At 45.7% G+C, this 10,176-nt stretch overlaps 1 protein-coding gene across 1 annotated transcript in view; it reads right to left on the bottom strand.

Annotated features, from left to right (window-relative positions):
* Positions 1 to 111: 111 nt before the first annotated feature.
* The window catches only part of mta1 (metastasis associated 1), a 46,199-nt gene continuing 36,134 nt past the window's right edge, over positions 112 to 10,176 (bottom strand). Inside the window, exons 8-18 of the mRNA XM_035743572.2 lie at positions 9,941 to 10,043; positions 9,507 to 9,606; positions 8,136 to 8,324; positions 7,112 to 7,245; positions 6,486 to 6,676; positions 5,932 to 6,083; positions 5,540 to 5,729; positions 5,181 to 5,270; positions 4,830 to 4,985; positions 1,060 to 1,203; positions 112 to 827 (exon numbers count right to left, since the gene is read on the bottom strand). Coding sequence (XP_035599465.1) covers positions 1,100 to 1,203; positions 4,830 to 4,985; positions 5,181 to 5,270; positions 5,540 to 5,729; positions 5,932 to 6,083; positions 6,486 to 6,676; positions 7,112 to 7,245; positions 8,136 to 8,324; positions 9,507 to 9,606; positions 9,941 to 10,043 — 1,409 coding nt within the window. The 3' untranslated portion in view covers positions 112 to 827; positions 1,060 to 1,099. The remainder of the gene's footprint in view (positions 828 to 1,059; positions 1,204 to 4,829; positions 4,986 to 5,180; positions 5,271 to 5,539; positions 5,730 to 5,931; positions 6,084 to 6,485; positions 6,677 to 7,111; positions 7,246 to 8,135; positions 8,325 to 9,506; positions 9,607 to 9,940; positions 10,044 to 10,176) is intronic.

Raw genomic sequence — 10,176 nt, 5'->3', positions numbered from 1 at the left:
GAGCCTGATGGTCAAAAGGACTGCACTATGTAAAATTCAGTGTGCCAAAATTTAGGGACAAACCTGGTTGTGGAACACCTTGAACAGTAATCCCACACAAGGAAAAAAAAAAAAAATCAATCATCTTTTTAATTACATCATTGAAGCATAAATGCATTACTTGTGAAAAAGGTAGAAAAAACAGCATGTTTCAGTTTTTCTCAATAAGTTAAACCTCTCGGGCCAAATAGGGTCGGGCCTGCTCACAAAAAAACAGAATCAGAAAACTCTAGAAGCTTTCAAAAGAATAAACAATAACAACCAAGGAATTATTCTTATGTCATTGAAATTATTTCTCATTGTTGTGTATTTAATAAACATGTAAAAAAAAAACATTTTTTTTTGCAAATGGCTTATATTACAATACAGTCGTTCTTTCACCCTTTTCCACAGGGGTTTTCCACGCAACAACGCCAAGAAGTTGTCATGAAACTTTAAGTTAGCGTTTTTTTAATTAACAATTAAACTGATAAGCTGTCGGGTTATAGTTGGTAAAAAAAATAATAATAATAATTATAATTACAATGACGACAGTAATAACAAGGTTAAGTAATAAACACAGTCCTGTAGAGTCAGGAAGTCTTCTGATAGGCCAAAGCCTTAGAGCCACTCCTTCCATTCCCAAAAACAATTGGTCCATTGGTCTTTGACAGTTTTGCAGGCTCGTGCCGATTGGGTGAGATGATGGACAATCAATGATGGTGCTGCGGCTGTCAGCCCTCCTCCACTCAAATCCCCCCCCAACTCCATCTCTGGATGTGGAAAAATACATTCCCCGTTTCATTTACCTGGGGTAAGAAAACGAGGGTTTAGACTTCATCTCTTATACGCCACTATATGATTCTACTTCAGAACACAATAAAGTACTATTTAACAATGTAAAGGCATTCCTTTTGGAATATCTAGTATCTTATGAGCCCATAAATCGACAGGACATCTTAAAAGACGAAAGTCAGTGAAATAACAAAGACATCAAATCAATCAGCCAACAAATTAATCCTTGAACGAGAGGTGTCCTACCTTTGTGTAAAGGTTGTAGTGAGGTTCCTGCTGTGGTCAGTCAGTCCAGCTCATGTACCTGCTGCATAGGGGCAGAGGTGGTCCGGCCTGGCTCAGCGGTCCTCTTGGCCATGATATCCCACTGAGGGGCTTTGGGCTTCATACCTGGCAGAGGCGAGATGGATATTAATACAGTCACAGACACTAGGGAAAGGCATGTGAAATTATTGCACCATTTAAACAATATCAGGATTTTCGGAACACACAGAGAGACCGAGTAGCCAAACTTGCGCTAGGTTAGACAAACGTGTTGCTGCAAAAGGTTCTCTCATCAGGTAGTGTCGGTCTCGACTGCATCAAATCGATGTGAAGAAGATAGCTAATGTAACGGGGCTAATTGAGGCTATTTTGCTGCGCTCCCTGTCCTGGTCTACAACAACTCCATATTAAAACATCATATACCAGTTGGCTGATCGTTGTAATTGTAGCCTACTCCCTCATTTAGCCAACTGAATCCAATAATTTTAAATTCCATTTTGCATTGATTAGAAATCTCCCACTTCACTTGCTACACACAGAGCCTCTGACTGTACTGCCGCTTTGATTGACAGACAATAACACGCTACAAGTGTGAAGTGCGTAGGCTACCGGTACATCTTTTTGTTAATAGGGCACACTCATAAAAACTGTCATAAAACTGATTTATTAAAATGTCTAATGTAATGGTCTATCCTTGCAGACTATGTAGCAATGTCATATACATCATTTCACTTTAGACAAAGCCTTTTTTGTTAAAAATAGGCCTATACATATTTTTTCCCCCTTTGGAAAAATGGATAGTCTTGCAAGTAATGGAATACTAACGTCTGCTCGGATACTGAAATATTCTAATACCCGTGCCCATGGCTAGCAGACATAATCAAGATTCTAGTCTATTGTAAAGCCTTTGCGCTGCCTTCAGCACTGAGCGACTGATGCTGATGGAGCAGCAGAATTAAAAGGTTACCTCTACTGCCCCGTTGATCTTCTATAGTACTGCATGTTCATGCCTGACCTCTACTGCCCCGTTGATCTTCTATAGTACTGCATGTTCATGCCTGACCTCTCCTGCCCCCTGTTGGTCTTCTGTAGTAATGCATGTCTGACCTCTCCTGCCCTCTGTTGGTCTTCTGTAGTAATGCATGTTCATCTGCCCTGCAGCAGGAGATCCACTCCACCCAGTGACACACTTCCTGTCCCAAACCCTGACCCCAGACAGAAGGGTGTCTTATTAGATAGACAATTGTGTGAACAGGGCTATAATCAAACTGATTTATACAGCATATCAATGAGATTGATGGAAACTTGCTGTAGCATATTCATGTTAATAATGTAGTTGTGCAGTCCGTGACGTGTGCGTAACCAGAGGACAGATCAATTATTTTTCCTAAATGAAAATGAGACATGAAGTGGTGTTCAGACAGACAGCACATGCAGTTGAATTCGGAAGTTTACATGCACCTTAGCCACCTACATTTAAACTCAGTTTTTCACAATTCCTGACATTTAATCCAAGTTCAAATTCCCTTCCTTAGGCCAGTTAGGATCACCACTTTATTTTAAGAACTTGAAATGTCAGAATAATAGTAGAGAGAATGATTTATTTCAGCTTTTATTTATTTTACCACATTCCCAGTGGGTCAGAAGTTTACATACACTCAATTAGCATTTGGTAACATTGCCTTTACATTTTTCAGTTCTGCCCACAAATTTTCTATAGGATTGAGGTCAGGGCTTTGTGATGGCCACTCCAATACCTTGACTTTCTTGTCCTTAAGCCATTTTGCCACAACTTTGGAAGTATACTTGGGATCATTGTCCATTGGTTGGGATGGTGTTCGCCAGCTTGCAAGCATCCCCCTTTTCCTCCAAACATAACGATGGTCATTACGGCCAAACAGTTCCATTTCATCAGACCAGAGGACATTTCTCCAAAAAGTACAATCTTTGTCCACATGCGCAGTTGCAAATCGTAGTCTGGCTTTTTTATGGCTGTTTTGGAGCAGTGGTTTCTTCCTTGCTGAGCGGCTATGTTGATATAGGACTCGTTTTACTGTGGATATTGATACTTTTGTACCCGTTTCCTCCAGCATCTTCACAAGGTCCTTTGCTGTTGTTCTGGGATTGATCACACCAAAGTACGTTCATCTCTAGGAGACAGAACGCGTCTCCTTCCTGAGCGGTATGACGGCTGCGTGGTTCCATGGTGTTTATACTGGCTTACTATTGTTTGTACAGATGAACGTGGTACCTTCAGGCGTTTGGAAATTGCTCCCAAGGATGAACCAGACTTGTGGAGGTCTACAATTTCTTTCTGAGGTCTTGGCTGATTTCTTTTGATTTTCCCATGATGTCAAGCAAAGAGGCACTGAGTTTGAAGGCCTTGAAATACATCCACAGGTATATCTCCAATTGACTCAAATGATGTCAATTAGCCTATCAGAAGCTTTTAAAGCCACAACATCATTTTCTGGAATTTTCCAAGCTGTTTAAAAGGCAGTCAACTTAGTATATGTAAACTTCTGTCCCACTGGAATTGTGATACAGTGAATTATAAGTGAAATAATCTGTCTATAAACAATTGTAATAATTACTTGTGTCATACACAAAGTAGATGTCCTAACCGACTTGCCAATACTATAGTTTGTTAACAAGAAATGTGTGGAGTGGTTGAAAAATTAGTTTTAATGACTCCAGCATTCGTGTATGTAAACTTCCCAATTCAACTGTATTCTAAGGAGTCTGTCCAAACCCAGAGAAGATGTCTGTAGACACCAGCAGCACTGAAGGGTTACCCCAAACTCAGTCCTGCCCCTCCCTGGGTGCACATTTTGGTTTAATGCCCGAGCACGACACACATGATTCAAATAACCAACTCAGCATCAATCTTTGCTTATTTGAATCAGCTGTGTGGTGCTCGGGCCAAAACCAAAACGTGCACCCAGGGAGGAGCAGGACTGAGTTTGGGAAACCTTGTATTAGAAGACACGGGAGAACCACTCATTGTAGGTAGTTTATAGGCCTAGCTCCCTCCCTCCCTCCGTTACGCTCCACATCTCCCCCCACGTTTCTCCTTCTATCTCCATGCAACACACACATTGACAGGTGCCCCTCCCTTCTGATCATGGACATGGTCCCTTAGTGAGTGTGGACTAGCCCTGCTGTGGTCCAGGAGAGAAGGCTTATTAGGGGGCGAGGTCCCTGCGAACCACACCAACCCTCTGGTCTCACTCTGGTCTCAGATAGGTCCTGGCTACCGCGCCGTTACCATGACAACACCCGTCGTAGCCTAGAGCGATAAACACCACAGAGAAAGAAACCAGCCTTCACTACAGCCTACTGAGATGGATGTACAGAGACAAAGAGAGAGAAATGGAGAGAGCAGAACAAACAAAAAGAAGAGAACGGTGCAAGAGAAGAGGAGGGGGGTAAAGGAGAGAGCGACGGAGACAGATGGTGCAAAAATAATAAACTGTCAAGGGAGAGAGAGAGAAAGTGAAAGGCGGAAAGTTGGTGAGCGAAAAAAAGAGGGGCATGTATAACCAGTTACATTGAGACAAAGGGAGACGAGGGGGAGGGGTGGAGAAAGGGAGGCTGCAAAAATAAAGAAAAAAAGATGGCCCCTAAGACACAAGACGTTGGGGTGCCGACTCAAACCCCAATGGAGTGCAGCAATGACCACAACGGTTTTCCATCAACGTCCCAAGGGCTCCAACCCCTTTCTACTCCTCTCCCGCACCTCGGTCTCTCACCATCAATGCCGTTGTGCTGCTCGTAGGTGCGTTTGCCCAGGATGGTGGGCGAGCCGTTGTTGAGGATGTTGGGTGTGGACTTGATGGGCGTCAGGCTACCCGTGGTGACCGTCTGGCCACGCGGGGGGTCATGTTTGGGAGGGCACGGGTGGGCCTCTGGGGACCCGGAGAGAGGAGGACAGATGAGAGAGGAGGACAGAAGAGACAGGAGGGAGAGAAAGGAAGAGAACGGAAAGATATGAGTTTAAATCGTAAAATCAACACTGGCTAAAACAGACAATATATATAATACAGTATGCCATTTAGCAGACTGAAAATTAGAGACTACAGATGGGCGTAACAGATCCTCACCTAGATATCGGACAACAGACTCCAGAGGCTTCCTCTCAACTGGCTTCAGCGGCAAGGGCTTTTTGGGCTCGTCTGGCAACCGCAGCGCACCTGAAATGCACCAGAGTCAGAATGCATGTACCACATTTCAGCAGACCGTTAGATAAGACAGCCACTGAGACCGGTTCAAAACATTTTGTACCAGGGAAATAAAACAAGGGTTTCTTATTGGACAATTCCAGGTAGTCCCTCCCTGTTTTACTTAGTTTTCGTCCGTTTGGTGCCTTAATGAACAGGACCCAGGTCCTTGTCGTACTCTCGCTACGCCTTGATTTTGGGTGGTGAGGTGGTCGTAGGGGGTTGAGGGGTACAGTACTCACACTCTTGTTTGATTTGGGCTGTATTGAGAGGGAGGTAAGGGTGTCGGGCGAGGAAGCGCGGTCTGATGATGTCCTGACAAACTCGTCGGGCGGCGCGTGTCACCTGGGTGGTCTGTAGGTAGAAGGCCTGTTTCGTCTTGACAGCAAACTTGGGGCTCCCACCGTGACGCATGGGAACACTGTGAGGAGACTGGCGGGTGGGGGAACAGAGAGAGGATATGAGAAATTGTCAAGAGAATGGACAACAAATCAGAGACAAGAGTGGAGTCCAAGACAAAAAGTTGTAAGTTGTTATACAGAAGGGCTGGGAAGTTCTCTGGTCAGTTTTGCATTCTCCTTGAAAATGGTTTTATATTTTTTTAATACATGATCTCTCAGTTTGAGTTGTTTACCATGTTGTTGCGGTTGGGTCCAGGTCGCTCTCCTTCTAGTCTGGTTGGCATCTTCAGTCCTCCATACTTCTTCCAGTAGGTCCAGCAGGAGGCACATAGACGACACTGCATGTTGGGGGGACCCCACGAGTACCACTGGTACGAGCTGGTGGCTTCATGCACAGAGAGAAAGGAGGACACACACACGTCGAGAGACACCCACACACAGACTCAGTGAGTCTTTAAATCATTTAAGACTTTATTAACACTACTAAAATAGCTCGGAATAGATTCTACTGCAGCGTGAGCTGAGCTTTGCCTCGCTCTCCCGTCTTAACTCCCACTCCTTCATTGTTAAAGAACAGCAATAGAGATGGAGGCTTGGCTTGGAGCCTTGCTACCCAAGCATGGGGAAGAGATCATACTAGGATGATTCTCAAGGTTCTTCAGGAGGTACTGTATATCTGTACAAGGAGTACTCTTGACTCCCAGGTTTACTTCCTGGTCTCTTTTCTAACATCATCATGGTCTTTATTATATCATCCAGGAAACAGGAGAGTTGTGGCGTTACTCACTGTAGCAGCTTTCGCAGGCGCGGCCCAGACCTGGGGTCTGTCCTGGGGGAACTGATATCACCCCCAGGGCTCCAGGCAAACCCCCGGCTCCGACTGCGGCTCCAGCTGCCGCCCCGGAGCCGTTCACCAGGCCTCCCACACATCCAGGCTTTACACTGTTAACACTCAGCTGGTTGGGGTTGGGCTTGTTGCTATGAGGAAGTGGGCAGAGGATCAGAGACAGAGATGCAACGTACTGTATAATCTGCGGTCGTCACTATCTGGGCAAGTTGCAAAGTCATAAACCTCGCCAATTTCTACAATTTCTCTTCTTAAAATCAGATTTGAAACCTAACTGATAACCTTATGCCTAACCCGAACCTTAAATTAAGACCAAAAAACCTTGCAGCTTGACCATCTAGTGGGAACCGTCATCTGCAGCCAGTCCCAAATATCTCCCTAACCCTTCGGCACCATCCCGCCATTGTTTGCAGACTCTCCACCATTGCCGATTACACTTATACAGAGCATTCCGATCTGCAAAGGCCGAAGACTTAGCGGCAGGGTGCAAAATGGGACCCGCTGTAGGAGTCTGACAAGAAATCACAGTATCCCAGTCCCCAGTAGCCAGCCAGACAGATACTCACTAGTTGGGGATGTAGACTTGCTTCAACTTGCTCTCTGCTTCTGCTGCTTTTAACCGTTTCTGCTGTACGTATCTGTCTGTGGTCTTCCACATATAGTAGTACTCTATGATACTGGTCAGGGATTTCCAGGGGAGCTGCCGGGGGAGGACGAGACACAAGCGGTTTCAACATCACAGATATCCCACCGCCATGCTTTAGAGCCGTTTCCACCTCACAGCAAAGCGGTCCTCGCCATCATGCTTTAGGGCACTACATTAGTACATTTCCTACATCTTTGTAAGCAAATACTTTGATCTTCGGCAGGGGGAAATGAGCACTTGCGCTCTTAAAAAAAAAAAAAAAAAAAAGTTTGAAAGTGGCAACTGAATTGTCAGGATGCCAGAGAGCAAGCCCCACCCCTAACAGCAGCCCGTGGCTGTGGGCTGAGTAGTGCACCGACTAACCCACCACCAGGTGGCAGAATGAGGCACAGTGTAAAGACAGCAGAAACCTCATTTATTCTCCCCCCTCAGGGCAACAGCAGCACCTGGCTGACAGAGATATAGACATACAGTATCCATCTCTATGGCTACAGCAGACATGCTGGGCTCTCAATAGGATGCCTGTGAGTCTCTGAGTTGAGTGTCTCACTATTAGAGACATAAAGGATGGGCAGCTTTGATGGGGGTGGGGGCCACACATAAAAAACAAAAAAAAAAAACATTGCCCCCCCCCCACCCACCTTGCGAGCAAAACATTTTTACCCTCTTGAAAGCAGAGAGAAAACATTTACATTTTACTGTTAATTTCCTGCAATGCTACAAATTTTGCCATGGGGTAAAGATATTTTCTAACTAATTTCATGTAATAGTCATTCTGCCATGGGGAAATTGATCCGCGGGCCACCAGTTGCCCATCCCAGAGATACATATTGTGAGCCTTGAACTGAGCCGGTTCCATGTACATCAAGAGCCTCCTTGTCGAGGCTATTCCAAGCCAAGGCAGCAGAACCTTCCTGACTGGCGACCCGTCGGTCTGTACTCACAAAGTCCTGTTGTATGTCTGTGAAGTCTTTTCCGTATTTCTCCAGGGCCTCTTCAAACAGGTTGGCCTCGGAGGCGCTCCACTCCTCCATCTCGTCCCGGCAGAGAACAGGCCCTCCCTGGGGAACCAGTGCAGCGATGGCCCGCGTCATGTCATAACGCGTCTTATCCAGGCTGTCCATGGCATGGAACTGGGGGGAGGAGAGGGGGGAATGGCGGGTAGTGTTCGGTAGGCACAAAACAGAAGAAATACATCAAAACTGGGGCGGTACCATCTGTACTGGTTCAATATGAAACACTTCTGTGCGTTTTTAAATTCTATTTAACATTATCGAGGCAAGTCAGTTAAGAACACATTGTTATTTACAATGACGGCCTACCAAAAGGCAAAAGGCCTCTTGCGGGGATGGGGGCCTGGGATTAAAATAAATACAATATAATTATAGGACAAAACACACATTTCATTTGATTTTATTTTTTTATTTTTATTTTACCTTTATTTAACTAGGCAAGTCAGTTAAGAACAAATTCCTCTTTTCAATGATGGCCTAGGAACAGTGGGTTAACTGTCTGTTCAGGGGCAGAACGACAGATTTTTTACCTTGTCAGCTCGGGGATTTGAACATGAAACCTTTCGGTTACTAGTCCAACGCTCTAACCACTAGACTACCCTGCCGCCCCACAACATAAACAGAAACCTAGGACAACATAGCGAGGCAGCAACACATAACATGGCAGCAGCACAAAACATGGTACAAACATGATTGGGCACAGACAACGGCACAAAGGGCAAGGAGGCAACAACAATACATCACGCAAATCAGCCACAACAGTCAGTAAGATTGCCCATGATTGAGTCTTTGAATTAAGAGATAACTGTGTGCCCTAATGAACACAACCCTGGTTTTTCCACATACACCCAGCAAACAAAACCCACCCTCGTAACATACAATTCAAGCAAAGGGTCCCCATTATTCTGCTCGTCAAAGCCACCAAGTTTAAGGAACAAAGCATAGTCAAAAAAACAGAAGTGGATGGGCTATTATCTTGTCACTTGACTTAGTGTGAGAGTCTCTATTGGCGAGTCTGAGAGGATGTGTGTTGTGCGCATGTGTTCATGGATGTGTGTACTCTGAAAGCTGGAGCTCGGAGGCCTGTGTTTCATGTTTTATATATGAGGTGCAGAAGTGGGCCGGAACGTGTGGCGTCTGGGGCAGGCTGAAGCCTGCTCGTTACTGATCCTCACACTATGGCAAGCGAACACACCTCACATACACACCTTCTACTGTAGCTCCCAGCATACCCCTGGGCTAACAGCACTCAACTCTGGCCTGACCCTACCTAGGGAAGTGGGCAATGTGTGTGTGTCTTACCAGGGTGATGTCTCGAGAGGCAGCAGCAGCACTCATGTGAAGACTGGGCTGCCGGACAGAACTACTGCAGTCTAGAGCCCGCGCAAAGGTACCAACTGACCTGAGAGAGAGAGGGATGAGGAGGCAGAGGGAAAGAGATGGATGAGACAGGGATACAATTTTTACATTTACGTTATTTAGCAGATGCTCTTATCCAAAGCGACTTAGAGTGCCAGATATCATGTTTTTGGCAATAGTGCAAATCTGACTATATGGACCAGTCTTCTTACTGATCTGATACCCTTGCACCCAGTTTTATCGAGCCTGCCAAAAAATGTCTTTCTAAAAAATATTTTACACTGGCTATCCAGTTCACAGCAGTCTTACCAAGGCACTTCTCCTACAGTAGAACCACTTACCCATTCACCACAGCCCACCGGACCGGAGCCACTTACCGAGCCACAACCAGGAACTGGTCGATCTGTTTCTCTGTGAGGGGACTGCTGGGGTCCCACACCCTCTCCTCCAGCTCGGCCAGGTCCCTGCCATCCTCCTCACCTGGGGGTCCAATTAGCACAGTCACCAGTGAGTAAGCAGTCAGCACAGTCACCAGTGAGTAAGCAGTCAGCACAGTCACCAGTGAGTAAGCAGTCAGCACAGTCACCAGTGAGTAAGCAGTCAGCACAGTCAC

The sequence above is a fragment of the Oncorhynchus keta genome, chromosome 29 (assembly GCF_023373465.1).
Source record: "Oncorhynchus keta strain PuntledgeMale-10-30-2019 chromosome 29, Oket_V2, whole genome shotgun sequence".
Lineage (NCBI taxonomy): Eukaryota > Metazoa > Chordata > Actinopteri > Salmoniformes > Salmonidae > Oncorhynchus > Oncorhynchus keta.
This window is presented reverse-complemented; position numbering and strand designations above follow the sequence as displayed.